Below are 23,329 nucleotides of genomic sequence, written 5' to 3' on the forward strand. Positions count from 1 at the left end.
ACTGACTTCAGAGTTCAAGAACAGCAGCTTGAACACGATGTGGGTGAAGGTGTCAGGTCTGACAGAATGAATGAGAGGCTGCATATGTACTGGAGGCACAGGTGAGTGTGGATGGAGAATCAAAACTGAGGCCAACCAGAAAGTGGGAGTGGCTAGAGACGAGGGGGCGTGGCTCCAGAAGATGAACTGAAAAGGTTGTTTGATGCTCAGGTAGTTTCATCTAACGTGGGAGGAAAAGCCTGCTACTGTACCGGCAGCTGGAGAGTATGACGTCCTAACAATGAATAAAAATGGAAATTTCCAGATTATAAAAAAGGTAACATGCCTATAGATGTTTTTGGACCTTTAGCATGAATTCGTTTTTAAAATATATCTTCTGTCAAAAATCCTCCAAAAAGCAGACCATGGTTCACTCAAAAAAAGTGAAGCATGTGAGTATTGACCACTCACCATTGTTGTGTTGATGCTTATCAGTGACAACACAAATAGACTTCTTTTTAACCAAAGGTCAGCGCTTGAAAATGAACCAGTGAGTGTTGTCTTCCAGCGGCTCTGTTCACAGGTTCACACAGGACACCAAAGCGTTTTCTCTGGTCAGGGTCCTCGCGTCAGACGGCCTTCAGGACATTTTATTTCCTGGTGTGTAGTATTTCTTTTTGGTTCATAACAACCTTATCACCATAGAAACATATTGCCATGCACAGTATTAGGCACTGGCCCATTCGTCAGAGCCGGGTGATGAAATGGCAGCTGTTCAGGTTGGGGTTGTGATGTTCTCAGATTGCATCCTATTTAAACACGCACTGATGGCCAGAACAAACAACACTGTCTGACAACAAATCACATTTGGAACTTCTCGAATTTAAGCAGGTTGTTTGCCAAGTGGCAAACAACCTGCTGGGTGATAGATTGACAGAGAACAAGAAAATATCCCTGAACCCTGAGAGCTACAGTTTGTGTTGGGGATTTGTTTATTTTCTCATTTAATACATTTTTATGATTTTTTTTATATCACCTTCAACAAAGCATGAAAAGTGAAAGGTGTTTTAAACAGATCACCCTGACAGCATCCAGGTGAGTACAAGTTATTATCAACTGATTTTAGGTGGTGATAAAAAAAATGGCTGCATAAACAATAATTATCAGCAAAGTCTTTGTCATGTGTATGTTGTGACAGCCCAAATCTGAGTTCTGGAACAAACTGAGCCGAACAAAACAAAGTAGACTCCTTTGTTGTTTTCCGACAGTAAATCACATTTTTTTAAGCTTCAAGGTAGTTTTAGATTAAAATAAAGTGAGGGATGGAGCCAAACTGTGTCACTTTGTAAGTCAGAGGAAGGACATTAACATTGATCTGCTGCTTTACTGAAGGCTGTAGTGACACAAGGTCAGAGGTGATAAACCCACATCTTTAATCTTTTGTCAATGTTTTCACAGGACACTTTGGGTGATTTGTGCATTTGCTGCATTTTATAGCACTTGATGTATTCATTCATGCTTATGAATGTCGTAAATATGGAAGCAGTACAGTGAAAAACTGCCAGATGTTATTTGGTTCCATTATGTTGAGTCACTGCATTCTGTACTTTCACTAGTATTAAATCACAAGAAGTCAGTCTGAAGATAATTATTCTTTGGATTTGTATGACACTTTGCTTCCAGTGCTTTTCATACAATTGCCACACGTAATGAACGTATTCTTTACTGGAAAGTTATTTTAGAATTAATTAGACCTCGTGGAGGCTTTTGGCAAATTACGCGGTGATAGTTAATTATAACTTCTACCACACGTGCGTGCGTAAAGTCGGTGGCTGGGCGCGCAAACACGCAGCACTTCACTGCGGGGAACAGCGGTTGTCAGGCGTGTGCTTCGGAGTGGGAGTAGGGGATGTGGACGATTTATCGAGCCATTCGCCTCTCAGACTGGAAGAATTTACCCCAAAACATTCCACATGGACTACTTTTGTCTCCTCCACGAGCCTCAAACAAAGTCTGGCTGAAAATGAGACCTAACAATCGGTGATTGTCGATTTCGAAAGACGGTTTGTACAGTACTTGACGAGAATCCCTTTGCTGGCGCCTGTCTCAGATATGGCACATCTCCGGATCCAGTGAGAGAATCCACGAAGTCAGACGCGCGTGCGGCGCGGAGAGGAGCGAAAGGAGTCGGGAACTTGCGTGGCGCAGGACACGGTCTCGTATCGAAGCGGCGCCGCCACAGCGGCCACGGGGAGAGAGAGAGAGAGCCATGGTCAACTCCCTGGTACTGATGCTCAGCTGGACCGTGATGTCGGAGGTGGCGAGGGCGCAAAATGACACGGAGCCCATCGTCCTGGAGGGCAAGTGCCTCGTGGTGTGCGACTCGAACCCGACCACGGACTGGAAGGCTTCGTCCTCTCCGCTCGGCATCTCCGTGCGCGCCGCCAACTCCAAGGTGGCTTTCTCTGCAGTCCGGAGCAACAACCACGAGCCGTCGGAGATGAGCAACAAAACCAGAATCATCTACTTCGACCAGGTTAAGACCCATTTTCTAAAAAAAAGTTTCCTTCAATAGGTATTTGAAAATAAGGTTTACTATATTTTCGTACCTGTTTAACACCGACACTTTTCTTAAATTCTCATGACTAAATATTATTTGTTCACTTATGCTCGTTATAGCTCAGTTATGGCTCGTGATGCACAACATTGACATGTCATTTCAGCTGCAGCCCAAGAGTTTGGTTTCGCAGCTCGCGTTCGCGCACGAGCGCAAATATCACACGCGAGCAGAGACTGGATTATGTTCGTGGAGGGGATGGGAAGGGGAGCATCCTGCGGAGTCTGCACGCGCACTCCTCTGCCAGCCTCGGGCCATCTACGCGCGCGCGCGCGCCCGCCCGCGCTCGCGCACCTTCGCCGACCTAATGCGCCCAAACAAATCACGCGACGTAAACGCAATTGGGCGTCGGGTGTTTGTAGCAGCGTCGCTCAGCTGATCCTCCGACCTCTCGTCTGAACGGCGTAACACGAGCCACCGCTGCCATGAGCCACTGCAACTGAGCGGATGCGTGCAGCGTGCGTGTTGTTGCTATGAAATCAGCTTCGGTCAAAGCTGAGTCTGCGGGGAGGAGGAGAAGGGGGGGGGGGGGGGGGGGGGCGTGCAGGTGGGATTCAAGGTCTAAGATGTTGCAGGTAATAAGAGGAGCTCTTGCAGCTTCCATCCAACCAGACCCAAAGAAGTTTTTTTTTTTTTTTGCTCCATCTGCTGATGCTCCAGGCGTTTGGTAAAGATAAGGTGGTGTATGTAATGACTGAGAGTGGATGAGTGACTGACAGGTCAGCCTCTGATTCTTTACACACTTTTTAGTCTTAACAGAAACAGAAACGGATCAGGTTCCAGACCCAAACGCATTGAGTTTGCGTGTGGAAAGGGATGAAGTGGATGAGCTGTCTGTGCACGTCTGATCTCACGTTTGCATATTCAACCCTGAGGCCGAACGTGAACACCTTTGTCTCTGTGTCCTTTCTCTCCCTCTCTCAGATTCTTGTGAATATAGGAAACTACTTCACGTTTGAATCAGTGTTTTTGTCCCCGAGAAAAGGCGTCTACAGTTTTAACTTCCATGTCATAAAAGTGTACCAGAGTCAAACCATACAGGTACCAGATGTTTCATTCTTTAACACTGATTCTGTTGCACACATACAGTAACTGTTGGACTACATCACAGTGGTTGATCGTCTCCCTTGTGCTTTCTCATTTTGAACCAGATCTTAGTTTGATCTTCTAAATGCTGACTTTAAAGCCCAAAACATGTGTCTGATTATACCCAACATGGATTCCTGCACTAGCATCAGTAATCTGTCTCAAACGTGCAGCATGCAGCAAAGCAACCCGAGCTTCAGCTGTTGACTCCATCATGAAGGATGAACAGCATGAATCATTTCTGTCACAATTAGTTTGCAGTCATTGGAGAAGTAACCACATCTGCTCTGCTCACACACAACTGATCACTATTCCTGAACTCCAGAGTATCATTCATGTTTTTATTAAGTTTTTAAATCTTTTTTTTTTTTAAGCATTCATTAAGACTGTGCTGAACCATGCAGAGTGTCCTGGCTGCTAATTGTTTTCTCCATTCAATTGTCCAGGTGAACTTGATGTTGAATGGGAAACCAGTCATCTCTGCATTCGCAGGTGACAAAGACGTAACCCGTGAGGCGGCCACCAACGGAGTTCTCCTTTATCTGGAGAAGGAGGACAAAGTCTATCTAAAGCTGGAGAAGGGGAACCTGGTGGGCGGATGGCAGTACTCAACGTTCTCCGGCTTTCTTGTGTTTCCGCTGTAAAAGAAAAGGCGATTGTAAGCACACTGACTCCTTCATAATGTGTTGTCACTGTATAATCAAAACATTGCTGCCGCATTGGTGGGATTTTACCAAATGCTTAACAATGATAGATGGAGATGGATTACAACAAAGAGAGGAAATCAGCCTTTGAGAATCATTCACATTCTCTGGAAGCGAGTCCCCATCCAGATGAGAGGCGGTCCCCGTCGCTGCTCTGTGTTGCTGTCACTCAAGCAGCCGCACAGAGAAACACTAAAACATCTCAAAAGAACTTTTCCGACTCCGACTTGACGGAATATGTTTAGCATACGGATTTTCTTTCACGCCAACCGTTGCATTCAAGTAATTCTGCCTTTGCGGGTTTTCAGCTGTGTTTCCCTGTGTTGTACTGTACTCGTCACCACCAGCTGTTGTCATTATGCTACGGGGGGCGTTTTCTGTTTGGAACCAGGGGTGGTTTGAGCGGGATGAGTGAAAGCGGCGTGTTTTAGCGGAAATCGTTTGTCGACGTTGCTTGATTGAACAAATTAATTGTTGTTTCATAGAAAAGAAGATTAGTGCTTATTGCAATATGTGTTTTGTTGAGCAGAACTGTGGATGGATTAGTCTAGGGAACCGGCCCAGCAGCCAAAGAGTCAAGGAACGCTGGACATCCCCCAGCCAAATGTTCCTGGAATACAAAATAAGCACAACACGCAGAATGTGAAGAAGGGCTGTGAACTGCAGACGTACAGTACCTGGAAGTACAGGAAACGAAACATATTTAAATCAAAGAGCATCCATGAAGAAATGTGAAATGAAATGTTTGCAACTTTTTGAAGGTACTAGGGTAAAAATAAAGTAGTAGACACACAAAATATCTACAGAGACGTGGAGGCTGAAGACAAAGACCTACCAAATATTCACACTACATCATTCGGACTTCTGTAACAGGAATGTTAAACAATTACAATGATTCAGTGATGGGAAAAAATGTAGTCATTGTCCTGTACTTCTTTCACTCATCAGTCTGGATGTCTTGCTCATATGTAGGTTCAGTTCATGGAGGTCAGAGGTCAGTTTTCTCTACATATTGACATAATTTAGGCTCAGTGCTAATAGCGGGTTTTTTGCTTTTCACGATTTCTAGTTTGCAGTTAAAATGTTTATTAATCCCGTGTCTTACAGTAGAAGGTTTATTTTCCAATAATGTCTCCTGCTGAGCACATTTGAAGGGAGAAAAAATTATTGCCTGGGTTTTGTTGAGTGGCTGGACACAATGATGATACTGTACTTTATGGATGGGTCCAGGTTTTGGCTCACACTTAAGCACACACTTTAATTAGGGGGCTCTGTTGATAATGCACTTTATTCATACAATCATCCTCCCAGTGCAAAGCAGACCAGCAAGAACAGTCACCTTGGCAGTTCAGCTGCAAAGAAAGGCAATTTTTAGAAGCCAGTGTTACAGCTCCACATGAATGTTAACGTTGCTCTGATCAATTTGTTGGATGTGTAAATACGGAACTGTTCGCTTACAAGTTCAGAACATCAACTCCAACCTTAATAATACGGTGTATTCCATTGTGTTTTTCAGTGTGTTGTTGCCCTCAAGTGGCCAAAAAAACTGTTATTTACCAAGATGATTGTTTTGGAAAATTATTTTAAAGGATTAAATAAACTGCATTTAAAGTCACTGTACAGCAGTTTCTAAATCGCTGACTGACAAAAGACAAAGTCATTAAATATGTTTATTTTGAATCTGGCATATTTTAATCAGTTTCTCTTTATCTTGTTTTAAATATATATGTAAATAAAGTTAAACTGAGAATAGGAGAACCATAACTGGTAAACATATAAGTACATAAAGTACTCGTCTAACGTGGTGGGCACAAGAGCATTAACATCTTCTACTGGGCAGCCTGTGTATCTGATAAATTAATAAACTCCTTAATTGTTGCTCTTGAGCTCAATGAGCTCTTACAGTACGTGACTGCCATCACATCCGCACGTGTCACTGCTGCCTTCACTGCAGCATGTGATGCTGGTGCAGTGGATCAACTGGGAATCTGGTGGAGGCGCGTTGTAAGTCATCACAAATAAAATAATAAGCTACAGTACACTCCCATTAGTTCCGTCTAAATGTGACTGAAGGCGAGTGCGCAGCTCAATGTTTGTCTCGTGTGTTTAATGTTAAGCCAGAGCTGAGTTCCACTTTATGCAAACAGTTGCTGAAAGAATCAGGGCTTCTTCAATAACACTAACACTGCTTTTTTTGAAGTTAGAGAATGGCAATAGTGACATTTCATTAGCCTGCTTTTTTTTAACAGTGTAGATTTTTTTGCAAATCTAAAACAACTCTATTTTTGTGTGTACAGTACATCTCAGTATGTTTTGTTTGTGTCTGCTTCCACAGGTTGAATCATGACTGTGCCTCTTAATTATGTATTTTGCGTTACTTTAAGTCTTTAAGTCTGCTTTAAAAAATATGATTGTTAAACTGTAATTATAAATAATAAATATACATAACCAAACTACGCTGATGGGAAGACAAACAGTAATACAGTGTATGAACGTATTCACCAATGTAAGAAAAATAAAAGCTTCTTTTTATAACTCGTTATTTATGGTGTCATTGACACTGAAATATGAAATTCTGAGCTACATGAACATAAGAATACACATTTGAAATCCTGAACTTGACATGGTGAAGTAGACATGGAAAATGGCCGAATGTACAGTAGCTGGGGTTTCATAGCACGCGATGGTTGTGTAGCTGTGGAAAGAAGATTCAAGAAGCACAGTGGTACAATGTCTGATGTTCTGTGTGGAATTTCAAGTGTGATTTTAACCTTTCTACTGGCATTTCACAGGGCAATACCAGCTATGATTGAATATTTTGTCTCGTAACAGTGCAACACTTTGCTCAAATTGTTTCAGCGCTTGGTTTGAGATATGCAGCGTAGTGTTCGCTCTGATTGCATCCAGTGGGACACACAACCCCTGAACTCAGCATTAGTCCAGGTAAAACATGCAGCTCCTCTAAACTGAGAACAGGCATCAGTGAAACATACAGTAGTTACTCATTTTTTTTCTAATCAGATTTTGGGACTTGAGACTCATGACCTCATAATTTCACTGTTCTTCTACTACAGTAAATTACATACTTAGAATTTTAAATTAATATGTGTGGATCATTATTAAGCTAGAGGAGTTGAACAGACACCAGTGGTTGAATCACAGCTATCACAGCATCATCTGCTGCCACATAGACTCAGATACAGATATTGTAAAAATCATTTTTGCTCATATGCAGCCGCTGCTTTGTCGCTCTTCAAGTACAGTACAACCACTGACTCCAAAGAAGGAGCGTGCCTGCAACGCCGCGTTGTTTAGGTGCTAATTCCTCATAATCGCCTGCTCGGTGCGACTGGAGGCATCAGTTGGTTCCTGAATAAGTAAACAACGCTGCAGATGAGACAGCTACGTGCTTCAGGTAGTAAGTGATGATTATGAGAGGTACATGACTGATGAGTAGACGTTTCCAGTCACTCTGACTCTGACGGTGGAAGCGTTTGCTCTCATGTGGAGCAGTAGCAACGACATCGACTCACGGCTTGACCTCAAACATTGATCACATTCTGACAAAAAACTGACTTATTTTTAATTAAGTGCGCTTGTTTTTCTTTGTGATGAGCATTCGGCCGTGATAAACAGCCCTTAGTGTTCATTTCTGGGAAGTTGCCGCGCCACTTGTGAAGTTTAAAGCTTTTCATATCCTCTCAAGTGGACTTAAGATGAACACAGTTATTGTTATGGCATCCACCTCTACAATACCTGACTGGAGTGAAGATGCTTCATTATGCAGGAGACACAGAACACAACAGGATGGGATTATAGAGGATAATCACTTATTTCCTGTCTACTATATAAAAACTAGCAGTGAAGCTGACATAAGGCATTTACTGTACAATGTGATGCAGGATATGAATGAGGCAGATTTAAAGCAGCATTATAATAATGTTTTCACATGAACAGTCTGTATCTGTAAATACACAAATACACTTTTATTTATGTGCTAACAAATTACGTGTTTGCAACTCACGTCCTCCATTCCCCTCATTGGTCAAAAATCAAATATTGAACGTTTCTAAAAGTGCAAATGTTTGATTTTATGTGAACATTTTTTATGCATTTTTAGCATTGTTAAAGTTGTCTGGTTGTCAGACGTATGTGCGTCTTCATCATGCTCACAAAATGAAGCTTCTCTGAATTGAGCACTGCATGCTTCACTTTGCAGACAGCTCTAATCAGCTTTGCTAAGCTGAGTCGTTAGGGCCGGTGCATTATGCATCAGCCAGATCAAAGTGTTGATCGTTAAAAAATAATTTGTTTTGCTTCGCAGAAAACCAGACAGGACAGCATTAAAGCATGTATCAAGTTTTAACCTTAACGGAGCATCAATCAACGTCAAAAAAAACAGATGCTGAGCCACGTCTGGATCCGGTGCAGCTCTTCAGAGCACCTCTGTTCGCAACACTGCTCATTCTGATTTGTGAATAGTAAATGAAAAACTCATTTGGTGAATCTCGGAGGCCGAGGTTGGGGTCAGCGGAGGGCGGCTCGGGGAAACTGGAGTCGCTCTATATGATGAGATTGCAGCCGGCTGTCGCGCCGTTCAGCATCCAGAGGGACGGAGCACTGGGGAGAGGAAGCTGGATAGTTTTGGCAAAGCAATTCTCAGAAAAAGAGAACAGCAAGAATAAAAGAGGGAAATAACAATATGGCCTTCTATTCCTCATGGATGTGTTTTCTTTGTGTTTTGCAGGAGGGCAGTGTGAATGATAACAGTGCAATCTACCTGGTCAGTGAATACAGCATACGCTATTAATGTAGCATGTGTGTTGCATTAGCCAGTGTCATAGGTGTCAGTTTGTGTTTCACAAACAAAAGACACTTTGGACAAATATTTCTTCATAATTTTGAGAATCCAATAAAAAATCCGATTAACATTCATGCATAAAAACTATCTATAACATAAACTTTAAGCACCGCACTCATCTGGCGTCTGGAACAGACGGAGGTCTGTGAAATAAATCAATGTTCTGTGCAGTATTTACACCTGAGAAATAAACTCAAACATTCCACTGCTCCATTTAGAGCCGTTCCAAAAAATTTTGTGCAACAGGGTGTGGCAGAGAATCAAGCACTGACTGCATTAGGAGGATGCAGAGAGAAGCGGCCCAGTCATCTTCCACATCACTGTTCACTGCTCCTCGTCTTGATGATTTTAACCACAGATGACGTGCCCAGCTCTCAGGATATCATACTTTTCGTCTGACTGCGTTTGTGAATGTGACAAGCTGCATAATCGAAGGACAAGAGCTGCATGTTGACGCTAACATGGCTGGAATGATGAAGATCGTTGTTACCTTTATTGTGAACCCCTAAACATTAAGCATTTGTTATGATTGCCACCTGGCTCCGCCTCTTTTTGCTCTTCCTCTGCCCAAGCCCCTCCTCCTTTCTGATCTCCCCCTCTGCCAGCTGTTACCAGCACTTCCACTCACCTGTGCCTTTTCCAATGCCTCTGGTTAAATACTCCACTTCATCCCCTTGTCCCCTGCTGGTTGGTGACCAGACCAGTGCCCTGCGGCATGCTCCATGTCGCTCCACCCCTCCGCTACCAGGTCATGTGAGCCACTGTCTTTGCCAGCTTTGCTTCTTGGCTCTGTTGAGTTCTGTCTGGTCCTGTTCAGTTCTATTTAAACCTGTTTATTATGTCCCTCCTGGTCTTAGTTCCAGTTATTGTTTCAAGGAGTGTTTAAAAACACAGATCAAGACTCAATCTGCCATTTTAAACATAGAACAAATAATCAATTAAAATATGACTCATGTACAGAAAGCTTGAAGGTTATGAAAGGTCACAAATATGGAAAGTATTGTAATTACTACAACTACTTCCAGGTGTTCTTCATTCACTCTCCTTAAAGGTAAATAAGACTGGTTTGTATTAAATGTGCATTTTAGACCTGACGGTTTCTCTTCTATTTCGATGTGATGTCCCTGATCTAAATGCTAATCTGTGAGCTGGCTTGTGTCAGATCCTTGATATGATACATTTAGAAAGAACAGAAACATCTTCAGCTGATTGCAAGGATTGAGTATGAAAGAACGGTATAATTTCATACATAATCCATGATCTGATTTTGTTTTTGAAAAGGTTTTAGGAAGAAACTCAGAATTAGTTACACTGTTATTGTGAAGTTCTGTAAGTTGTACATCGACTGTACTTTGGTGATGTGAGGTTCTGACGTCCACCGTGCTGAATATTTTTCATTTCGGCATTCCTCTCTCACCTTTCAACCTGTTCCTGACTGTATAAAAAAACATTGTTTTTGCACTTGTATCTTAACATAGTGTAACACTGGCTCCAATGGTGTTTTGCTATAAAACTGGAAAAAGCAAACAAAGAAAATCATTCTTCCCATGAAGCCCACTCTTGTGGCATATGATTAATAAAATCTTAGCTGGGTAAACTGCAAATCATAACTGACCTCTTTATTTATATTTGTCCCACACTGAATATTTGTCAGCATTTGACTTGTCTAAGCAGCAGAGACATCTTTAAAACACTACTTTCACAGAGAATAAATTCTATCAAATTAGAACCATTTTGGTCACAAGTAGAAAGGAATCCATTCCCTCTCTGGTCTCCTGTAGAGATTCCCTAAGAGCCCCATCTTAATACTTTAATACAGCACTAATTTCCATTCTAATGAAGTAACGTGGGTTGATATGCCAGGTGTCAAAGTACTTGTCAAGGAAATTTGCTAAACATAATGATCTAATTCTCATAAGTTGTCACCTAATGAATCTGCACTTGACAAATTATGTCCACAAGCAGCAATTAAGGCATTAGGCATATTTGTTGCTTAGAAGGATATTGATTTTATTTCTTAACTAAAACTAATCCTGAACCTTCTTTTAACCATTTAGGACTCCTGCTGTGACAAATAATTTCTTTCACTTGCAACTGAATATTTATGATTATCAGATGGTGAAGGTTTGTATTATTATCTAGTGCTGTGGGATGATGATGATGATGACGATGGCGACGGAAATGATGACGATGATGATTTGAACTTCTGCTTTGACTGAACTTCTGCTTTGACTAAGTAAAACTGAACTGCCTCACACCTGTTTTAAACTCTTTGCCAGGAAGCCCAGTAAACAGAAGAGCTGCAGGCAGAGAAATAAAGAAAAGGGAAGTAAAACCGCAGTGAATGGTACATAAACAAATATGCTGCTCTTTTCAGATTTAGGATGCAAACATAAAAGGCGCTTGATAAACCCATCACCGAAAACAACTAAGCACTTACAGCAGAAAAATACTTGGAGCAATGATGTTCCATGCAAATGTTAATGACAAAAACATTAAAGTGTCATTTCTTATAGACTGGATTGTTGCCTTCAACAGAAAAACCATCACGTCTTCAAAAACCTGCTGTTTTGTGCTATAAAGACGCGTCTCGATGAAGTCTCACCTGGCTGGATGTACAGATGCAGTGTGTAACATGTGAGAATGCTGCTGCAATATTTAGGTTAATGAGACACTGTCACCAGCTTTAATGTCACTTCAACAAATGTGAAACCATGTTTTACTGTTACATGACATCACACTGACGTTCAACTGTGACTCATTTGTTTAGTCAATGCTGTTTGATGCCTGACAGACATCAAAGTCATCCATAACCAATTCAGAGCTTCCTTTACAGCTGGCACCAACATCTTTGCCTTGATGGAATGAGATCGCTCAAGGCAGAGCTCTTCAAGTCTACTGTACGTCTGGTTTATTTAAATGTTACCAGAGTTAAATGTCTCTTACTATAAGTATTTTTGTGGAAAATAGTATTTGGGAATGTGAATGACATGATTTTAAAACATTGGAACTTAAGGTACTTCCTTTCGGCTTTGTCCCATCATGATTCGAACGATTCACATGGTTGTTTTGGTAAGTTTTTACGCTGGATGTCCTTTCTGACACAACCCTCCTACTGTATTTATGCTCAGGCTCAGGACCGGCACACAGGTCGCTGGCTTGTAATCTGCTCTAAATCGGTCTAACATGAAGAAAAGTATCACTTTGATTTTAATAATCATCATGATACTTGGCAGGTTACGTATGCTTTTGGTCAAAAGATCACAGTGCCTCTTAATCATTTTAAAAATCAGTGGAATAATATTCAAAAGCACGTGGATCACTTCTCAATTAGGCAATTAGTTATAATTGTATATTCTTTTCCATAATTCAGTCATTAGATTTGTTTAAGAGTAAAAACAGTGCTTTTATTTTCCAGACCTTCTGATCTGATGCAACGTGTGTCAGAATAGTATGCAAAGCACAACTTTTGCAGCTGTAGGTGTTAATTTCACCTTGTTAAAGGAAAACTTAGTGCTTCATTAGCAGAAACAATCTTTTAACCGCTGATCAGACGTTGCTGTTGTGCTGTTAAACAGCTCTGCCTCAGTGTTTCATGTGCACAGTCTTGAGAACACGCAGTTACACTCACAACACAAACAGCAACAACTGCTGTCATTCAGATTCTCCCATTTTTAGAATATGTTTGTTGAAACAGCATTTAGCTTTTCAGATATTTGCAGAGGATGACAGAGATTCTGCGCGGGACACGTTACAAATGCTAATACGAGGCAGTTTCCCCTTTTGGCTGTTTACTGTTTGGGCTCAGTGCCACCCCGAACAACTCAAGCTGTTTGAATGGATTTTTATATGATCATGACCGCGTTCACATCTTACGTTCAATAATTCAGAATTGATGGCTCTTGATTTTAGCAGGCAGAAAAACACTTCAACACAACTACACAACTACTACAACCACAACACTTTTTTATGCTTCCTGTGGTTTTTAATTGTTGTTAGGTTACAAATTTTTAATACAGAAAATGTGAAATGTAGCTCAGTTACTGTAAAACATTTCTTAATATACGTCACAGTACCTTGTAAGAGTTAGACGAGTCTGAACAAACGAATGTGAATCAGTATCTGGATTTGAAACCTGATTTTCTCAGCTGTTTCCTAGAGATGAGCATGTCACAACGATTAAGTCGGTAAATTGACATGGCTTTATTTATCACTCTGACTCTTTCACATGAAAACCTCCTTCCATTAATGACAGGGGCTCAATTTCAAAACCCTGGGGGTGACTGGGACCCGGTGACGTCCGTCCTGGTGACTCTTAGAACAGGTTAATATCCATGTATAATTTGCTAAATAAAAATAAAATGTGCCTTTCTCTCACCTGCTTCTGCTCAGAGCGACCTCGCTGTTGGCAAATTATGTGCTGGATTCAAATGTCTGTGTGCCACAGCACCTTATCTCTGTCTGTTTGCATGAAACAACATAGCAAACATGGCGTTATGGCACTATCTATATACCAGATTGAGAGATTAGAGTGAGTTCAGAAACCACTTGTAAGCAATTTACTGCCTTACAGAAACCAACCGCCTTCTTAACTCAATAAAGAAACAAAAAAACACCTTCCAACAGGGACAAATAATAGCTTGTTACATTTTTGGTCTTATAACGAGGAAACCAAGTGGGATCATACATAACACACTTGTTCAGGGGCCCTTATTATGCAAAGTCCACCTTCTGGATCTTTTGGTGCATTAATGACTCTGATGCATTCAAACGCCCATTTTGCTCATTTGCCCCATTCTTTTCCAGGACGGTTCATTCACAATTCTCAGACTAAAGGGAACAGCCCAACACCATTCGTGACAAAACTGGAGACGGGGAAAGAGAGGGAGAAGCGAGGCCAGAATCAAAACACGGTCTATTTTTGCAATAGTGCACACGAGATGAGCCTGAGTCGGAGTTGGGTCACAGGCTAGGATCAAAACCAGAGAGGCTGCAAGGCGTAAGCAGAACCGGGTTAATAAGCGAGGCTCAGTGTTTCCCCGTCAGACTGTCTCAGCATGGACCCACAGGCCGCGAAGGCCGGGTCCCTCCACTGACCCCAGCGAGTGGAGGGGGTCAGGAAGGGGAAGTGCAGTGGATGAAAGGTTAACATGCTTCAATCCCAAGGTGAATGTTGAGTGACCTGGTGAAACTGGGAGGGCAGGGCAGGGCAGGAAGAGGAACGTGTCCAAATATGGTGGAGCGGAGCAGAAGCCCAACGCTCGCGCGCTAACGTGGTACTGTGATAACTGAGTTTGAAATACATTAAGATCACAGTGAGATAGCGTTAAAAATATATAGTGTATAAACAGAAGGATACACAAATAAACAGGGTGGAGATTGACAGAAGGAACTCCTTGGTTCGCGGCGCGCGGCCGATGCGTTCAGGTGTGTGCTTTGAAACTGAAACTGCTTATTTACTGTAATGTTGAGAGTTCATTTCCCTCGTGCGCTCCGCGGAGAAATATGAGGCTAGATAAAAGTGTGTCAGTTTCACTGTGTGCTGCCATGATTCTCACACTCCCATTGTGGTTTTACCTGAAACACTGATCAAGATCGGATCAAGCAGTGAATTTAGGAGGCGTTTTAATTCTTCAGCGGTGCAATAGGAATGACTAATTAATTAAAACTTGTTAAATGACCACTGGTTTCTAAGCAGTATGAGGCAACTTACACTCACACTTAAGATCTCACTCTACAAATGACAGCGGATCAAACGCTGTCTGTGTAGATGTGCAGCAAAGCAACCACATTCAATATTTGTTCAGCCGATCCCACAGTTGGAGGTTCAGCCCATTCTCCCTTCTGCTCACATGTTGCAGCGTCTTTAGCAAAGACAGAGGGCCTCACGTTGGGCTATAGACTGGTGATACGTTGAGGCATTTCCACTGGCAGTGAATCCGTTCTGGATTTTCTGGTGGTGATGCAGAACATATTGGAGAAAATGTAGCCAGCGTGTGCAAAAATACGAGAAATACAGTAGATGGAGAAATTGGACTTTTCAGCAGCAGCGTAATGACTGAATGATGTTTGGATCCACTTTGGGTTTTACACTGACCGCACAAAAGCTGCCACTGGAGTCACGACCTGCAGCCAACACAGGCAGCAAGTGTAGAAGGTGTTGCTCCCCATTCTGTGAGACGGTGACGGTGATAATACGTCTGCGCTGCAGCAGCGATTACACGGATGTGGGAACGCTTCAAACACAAAAAAATCGACATTATTTCACGCTACAGACAACAGATGCAGGAGATGCGAGAAAAAGGAATTTTTCCTTATCTCGAGTTCCAAACAACAGCAACATATGTATGACAAAATGCATTTCTTTCGGTTCAGCAAAGTTCTGCCAGGTAATGAAGTGTACAAATCATCAGCGAGACAGGCTGAGTGAGGCAAATTTAAGACGCACGTACAGTGGAGACGCTGTGGTTTTGTGCGCTCGGCCCCGAGAACATAATCTGACTGATGGTGCCACTCAGCTTCTGGTTATTTTGGTCTCATCAGCTTTTTCCACTGTCATGTATCAGATGATGCGACGTGAACGGCAGCGGTGGGACCCTGCGGCGCCCGGGTTACGAAAAGCTGCAGGGGAGCGGAACTTTTCTGGCAATTTGGCAGGAATCACAGACAGCGTCCGGCAACAATTAAGTCTCCTGAGATGGGATCGGGAGGATGTGCTTATTCAGAGGGTCTCGACTAAGGAGCCCCTGCCAAACACGGAGATGGTAAACAGCAATAGATCCAAAGCAGCCTGGTCCGTCTCTGAGCAGCACACAGAGCAGCACACGCCCGGCTGTCTGCTCCTCTCTGTGACTAATGCCCACAGTCATGTAGCTGGGATGCTGTTCACCTCTAAGGGTTGGAGTCCTGTTGGAGGGTTTGTAGCATGGTTAAATACACAGTAGTAATAGTGTGTGTGTGTGTGTGTGTGTGTGTGTGTGTGTGTGTGTGTGTGTGTGTGTGTGTGTGTGTGTGTGTGTGTGTGTGTGTGTGTAGTGGTGGTCTTTTACCCAGCTGTAGACTAAGGCAAGGTCTCCGCTATCTAGAACTGCTTTAGTTGCAGGCTGGGATGTTTTGGGCTGTATCACAGTAACTTATATAAAAATAAATAAAAATATAAAAGGTTTTCATTCTTAATTGGAGTTGGAGTAAATCACGCTGAGTGCGTCACACTCAAAGTCAAAAGGCCGTCTAAGTGGGGGTGTTAATGTCTGACAACTTGAATACACCACAATCTGTCTATTCATAAGCATATTTAAGTCTCCCCAGATCCATCACTGTCTATTGTTATTATTAGTTCTGGCAGAAAAAAATGATTTAGAAATTAGAGTTGGATAATTAGAATCCAGCTAAATCCATTCCCTGAGGAGTGAGTTTCTGGGATGGCTGAAATTGCTGCCAGCACAGCCGGAGACACAAGTCTGCAGACGGGCTGCGTTTCATCTTCTGTAATCTATTTCCCGTTTTCACCTTTTGTTTGTTTTACAAAATTGAACGACAGTAGACGCCGCGAAGACAAATACGAGTGTAGTTTGCAGAGCACTGACTTTGTTATTTCTCCGTTGCGACCAAAATCATTATTCACACTGCATCACTTGTGTGTATTCCAGAAGCTTGTAGCATCAAATATACATTACTTTTTTCTCATTGTTTATCACAGCTCTGTCAAAATGATCTTTTATCAAGTCCAGAGTCTGCCTACGACCTGTCAACACAGATGGATTTAACACACGTAGATACAGATGCTGTCATTCACTTACTGGAGCTCAACATTGGCCCCAGTGAAGAATCTCCAAAGGTCTCATCCTCATGATGAAGTCGGACCCTCCAGCTGTGCACAAAGGATGGATGACACTTGAATGTGGGCTCACCAGAGGCTAATGGCTGCAAGCTAATTAAGTGGAACAACAACTAAGCAAATGGTACAGGAACCACACGCTTTCCTACACTGATCACTAAGATGTGTCCTGTGCAGTTTTTTTGGAATATGATCTGTATGCGACTTCTATATCAATGCTTATTTATTTTATGTACTTCCAAGGAGATCATTGATTTGGTTTGTACAGATCCAACCTACAACCGTTGTCAGGGTTGGATTCTGTCAGTCTAATTGCATGACATCACCGTTGGCTCAATTCAAAGCAAGAAGAACATATAGAAAAGATAAAAAAGAGTGAAAAATTTGAAGTCATGTCAGAAATCATAACTGGAGATGAGAAAGCGGATGAAAACAGGTTCAAGACCTTTTTAAACACTCAGCACTTAATGCACCTGAAGCATTCGTGCACAGATTTTGCACAGCCTCCTCTTTTTTGACCGAGCCGGAAACATCACGCGCAACCTGAAGCCTGCAGGCTCTCCCTCATAAACCGTCCTGTAGTGCCTCTTCCAGCCGCGCAGGTGTTTCTGTGCTTTTTTATTTGGAGAGAAATCCTCTTTGAGCCCCCCGCTCGCGAAGACAGACTCCATCCTGAAAATGATCCTCGGAGACTGTGGAATTGTGGTCCACCACACGTTCCTTATAGTGTGTGGACTTTCCGGCTTGTCCGAACATTAATAGTGCCGAGAAACAGCATCATGAAAAATGTAAGTAGTTTCTGTGTCTGGGCCTATTAAATCGCCCATTAAGCTTCCAAAGGCAGTCAATACACTCTGCCTGAACTGCTTTATTCACTTTGGAGATCACAGCTCACCTTGCGCGTTGTGTACTCACACTGGGTTTTGTGTTGTTGCGCAGTGCAAACAGTGACATCGAGCTGAGGAAGACACAGAGCTTACAAATCAGAGTGAACCATATAAACACACGCTGTCCTGGCTTTTTCACCAATAATTTACGAAATATCAACCTCCCACATAATAATAGCGTTAATCTGACACTTTAATATTTGTCTTAAAATGCGCAGCGACAGCAGGAATTGTCGATACTGTAAATAATGTAAGTGGAGATATCTGGTCCCACAAACAGGAGAGAGGGTACTGTTACGTAACAGATGGCGAGTCCTGCTCTGCAGCATCAGGACCCTCACATCCGTCCCCTCCAGGAGAAATCAGACTCCACAACACGTCTGCTCCTCCTGCTTCAAGCGCAACTCTCACCAGCGCAGTCGGAGACATTATCCCCACCTCTCTTCAGTGCCGCGGCCTAATCCGCGAGTCACCGAATGTGCGTGATAAAGTACTGTCTCCCCACTTCCTTGTCAAATAACTTCAGAAGTGTTGAGCTAATATAAAGATCAATCAAAGCCGGATTTGACTGATTTCACTCGGCCATTTGTGATGGGAATAATTTATCCCCTTCTTTCTGCGCCTCAGAGATCTCAGATGTGCTGCAATTATGGTGTAGAATATCAGAAATTAATGCTTTGCTGAGTATATCGAGACTTATTGTTTTCTAATGTTGTTGGGAAATATGTGAGAGGTGGACACATGGCATTAGGAGCACAACAGCACAAATTATAATAACTGGCATGTAGTTATATTGATCATTTGAAATTCTGCCTATTTGACAAATAGAGATTGTTTCCATATTTATTGTTCAAAATATTCAAAATTAGGCCTGCACTGCCTCTGCATAGAGTGGTTCTCTGATGCTCCAGCTGTCATACAGTCATTCTCTTACTCTGGCTTCACTGTGTTCATTACCATGAAATATGGCAGAGCCGTTTTAAGCAGAGTTTACAGTAAAAGGATTGGCCTACAATTGCAATTTTTGAATCTCGTATACTGAGATGCAGCTGAACCTGAAACATGAGGAAATTGATCGGCCCATATTTGTCCTAATTACAGCAAGCTGTGATCAATTTTTCGGTTGTTGTTGTGTCCAATTACCTCCTTGACCAAATCCCTACAGTCCCCTCGCACCGAAGCCGGTGCCCAGCAAACAAGACGCTGCCTTACATTGTCTGGAACATTTGTCTCGAGGGTAAAGGTTCAGTGTGGTGTAAACATTTAGTACGACTCATTAGCTGCATCCAAATCCACATTCATTCCTTCAATTTCAATTCAAATTTCAAATGTTAATGAGACACTAATCACATTCTCATGCATGTTCCAGTGTTGAACCATAAGTTTTGATTTAAAGCTTGCAGTTAACACAACTCCCCTGTTTCCTATTCTTTACCCGTTAGTGTCTTTTACTCTGCAGTGAGGTCTAATATCCTGCTTTTACAGAAAAAAAACACATTTATTATTTCTGAATCATGCAGTGAATAATTGAGCATTTATTTAAAAGTGCAGAAGTGCAGATTCTGCATAATGTCACAACTCTGAAAAGCAGCAAATTGACAATGCAGATGAAGTTGTGTTACTTATGTTTTAAGGTAATTGGAGTTTACCAGCTCGGCCTAAAAGTAACTTCCTGCAGAGCAAAGATGAAAAGTGGTTATGCAAAGCAGCGAAGTGTGTGTGATGATGTATGAACCCAGCAAATCTAACTGTGGCTTTCAGATATGAGCATATACAGTAATGTAAGCAACTGGTACCCTGATGCAATTAATCTCCATAATGTTTTCAGCAGGGCAGCTACTGTGTAAAAAGAGACAGACCTGTTTACTCACAACCACAGTTTGTAATAGGAATTACTTGCTGTGTTACTACTCTGAGACGTATAATTAAATGTATCTTAAGATGTAGCAACAACTCCTGATGCCATGACTCAATTTCCTCACAACCTCATGTGGATGACTAAGCATCTTCACATCAAGATAAGCTACAAATTCCAGACAGGAAGAACTAACAAAATACTGTTACCACAGGACAATAAACAGACTTTTTAAAACCTCAATTCCAAGTCTAAGAATTTAACCATTTTTTTTAAATTGACACCTGGCTTGAATGCTCAGACCCAGATGAATAAAGACAAGAATTTTATAATAAAGAATTCCAGAACAGGATAATAAGCATAAAGAGAGGCATGGGCTGTACATCAGTGCACGGCAGGAAATTGAATTGGAATGGAATAAATTCACCGCACATGCAGAATAAACACAGAAAATATCACTGCTTATGGAGTGAATACTAACTACGGCAGGGCAAGGCAGGACGCATAAGGCAGCGAACAAGTGCTAAACACAAACACCAACAAAGGATACGACACGCTATCAAATGGGAGACAAATCACAGCAACAAGTGCAAAAGATCTTACACAGAAACAAGTGATCAAGTAGCAATGGATGAAAGACCTGCAGGAAACCTACAGTAAATAGTGAATGAGTTCAGGGGGAGTTGATTGAGGTGATTAGTCCTAAGTCATGATGTTAAAACACACACACACACACACACACACACACGCACACACACACACACACACACACACACACACACACACACACACACACACACACTGGACAAAGCACTGCTTTTCAATCAGATTTCTGGAGCTGATCCTTTGATGAGCGTTTGCCTGCAGTATCTCATCGATCCGTGTTATCTCAAACAGGAAGGGCCTCTTTAGTTATGAGGATGGAGTGCCTTCAGGTGCTGTTACGTTTTAACCCACCCCATCAAAATAGGACAAGCAAAAGGGACTTCTAAGTAAACTTGAGCTACACACTTGTGGATATCCTCCTTAAAATAATCCCTCTTATTAGGTATGCTGGGAAATCCAATTATCTCCCAGCTGTTGCGTGCATGCATCCATGAAAAATGAATTTCACACTGTTCTCACCCAAAGACAGTGTTGATGTTAGACAACACTAAATCAAAGTGGATTTAATAAAGTTTTTGACACAATCAACAGACACATGAAAGCAAAGGTTCCTCTACAGCGCCATCCAAACCCCACCTGTACTTCATGACTTTAAAACTGATTGTTTCCAGCTTTTATGCATAAACAGGGCCCAAAATGTGAACTGGTCAAATATTTCTAAGCTGATTAATCACAAACTTTCATGTCTCTATTTATGACACCTAATAAACAGTGTGTGTGATGGGACAGTAATCACGTTGTTTTAGTAACAGTTGGTGGCAGTAATGATCTTAAGATCGTACTTCCTGCAGCTCCGTGTTCAGACGGGGTTGTGGAATCTTCACAGATCAGCTCAGCCACATTGTTGGGATGTTGAGAAAGCTCTGAGGTCATTCCACGGCATTGTGCTACTCATTGTCTTTCCACCTCAGGTATGAAGCTACAAACCTGCTTTCTGGCCTGCGTATTTTTACTGTGGAGCTGCTGCGGCTGTAGCCCTTAATAGGACACACATGAATTATCGCTGGTTTAACCTTTTGTTTTTAGAAACCGCATACAGTAATTGGATTAATCCAAGTGTATTCAGGGGATTAGGCCTGATTGTGCTTAAAAGCAAATCTGCTGCATCCATCTTTTAGTTAAATCTACACAGCAGTCAAGGAGAGTGGAGAAAAGGAAGATAGAATGGGGAAATTTTAAATTAAAATCTGGGGATGGTTTTATAAAGATCCCTTTAAGTAGTAGTTTTACTCTTGAACATGATGGCAACTCAGTAGCAACATACTAACATTGTATCACACATTTGACCATTGACTTCAGCACCTAACTGACCCGTCTCTGTTTGTCATGGTCCAGGCAGTGGAGTGACACAAAGGTTTCAGTGGGTTATCTGACATTCATGGCTGTGGAGCATATTTACAGTATGTCACTGATGGTGAGTATAGTAAGACATCATCCAGCACAGAATGTGACAGCTTGGTTAGGTTGTGGCTTCATCGCATTTGGTTCATTTTGTTTTATTCATCCTAATAATCATTGTAATAAATGATATAGTGTTTGTACAGTAAGTCCTGCATTAGGTGATACAGGTTAGCAGGTCCATGTGACTTGTTAGTCAGCATGTACTAGAGTGAAACACTTGTAGGTTAGTTTTTGTTGAACAAACTACTTTGTCACTGTCAAACCTATTTGTAATGATGATGATGATGATGACTCCTGCCACAGAAATGATCCACATCATCTCCGTCTTATTACAAATCTGAAACAGTGTTGAGATTTACAGTTTCTATTAATTGCTTTGATGCAGATGTTCTTTGAAACTCCACATTGTCTGAACAGTTAACACACAGGCCTAAAGAGCTGTTCCAATGTCAAAATGACACGCTCTGACTGTGGCAAAACATTTGAAATATGCAACAAAAGCTCATTTTGCCTTCAAACAAGTACATGAACACAAACAGGTTTACACATTCGCATGACGTGTCTGAGGCTCTGCTGGAATAGTGACGATGAAGCCTGATTGGAGTTTCTTAAAAGAGGCCAAAGCAATCAATAAAAACTGTAATACTGATTTTATTTTTCACAATGAAAGCTCTGTGCTGTAGTGAACTACAGTATAGTGAGTATTATTCATGTTGATGTTTTCTGATTTGTAAAAAGCTCCAGGTTTCTTCCACTCATGACCTTGTGCTGTGGCTGAACTTCAACACCTGCTTAAGTCTGAACATTACTTTGATGTAATATCTATTAAATACAGACCTGGAGGTGAAGCATAGAACTTCTTATTCGTAATGAATCTTCATTCTAAACCACATTGTAAATAGTTAATTCTTTCCATTCCCACTAAGTACAACAATTCAGACTTTCAATTGAGTGATTCAAAAGGTTTTTTGTCAAACATTACCTCAAAACAAAGACTGACTCATCTGCAGAGCGTGTGTCCTGTATGAGTGGAATCACAATCAAGCTGTTATTACCCCGAGGCCGGTTTTACTGGTAATTGTGTGAGGATTACAACAGGTTGGCCAGAATTGAGGTCCATCTTCCTCCGGCTAGTTCAGCGCCTGCCCGCTGGTCCCACACATATTTTTTTATTATTATTCTGACAGCATCAGCGCGAATGATTGATGCCCCACGGCCTGTGATGCTCAGCGTGCCAGTGCCAAACTGCTTTATCCACATAGAGCTGCCTCCTGAAACTCATTTAGGTCACACCTGTCACTGCACACACTGGCTGCTTGATGCGCCTCCTTACAGGCTTATTGCCAGTGGACACACGCTCATTCAACGCGAGCAGCCACTGGGCGGAATTGATAATATTCCAGAAAATGCCGGGAAATTTATGAGATAATTTATGT

The 23,329-nt window shown here is 41.9% G+C and overlaps 1 protein-coding gene across 1 annotated transcript; it reads left to right on the top strand.

Moving 5' to 3' along the window:
* The first annotated feature begins 1,331 nt into the window (after positions 1-1,331).
* On the top strand, positions 1,332-6,921 carry cbln4 (cerebellin 4 precursor). The gene is made up of 4 exons (XM_055510355.1): positions 1,332-2,515; positions 3,521-3,637; positions 4,129-4,340; positions 4,437-6,921. Exons 1-3 carry the CDS (start codon positions 2,249-2,251, stop codon positions 4,324-4,326), a joined length of 582 nt encoding a protein of 193 aa, XP_055366330.1. The 5' UTR covers positions 1,332-2,248; the 3' UTR covers positions 4,327-4,340; positions 4,437-6,921.
* The last annotated feature ends 16,408 nt before the right edge of the window (positions 6,922-23,329 follow it).

The sequence above is a fragment of the Betta splendens genome, chromosome 7 (genome assembly GCF_900634795.4).
Source record: "Betta splendens chromosome 7, fBetSpl5.4, whole genome shotgun sequence".
Lineage (NCBI taxonomy): Eukaryota > Metazoa > Chordata > Actinopteri > Anabantiformes > Osphronemidae > Betta > Betta splendens.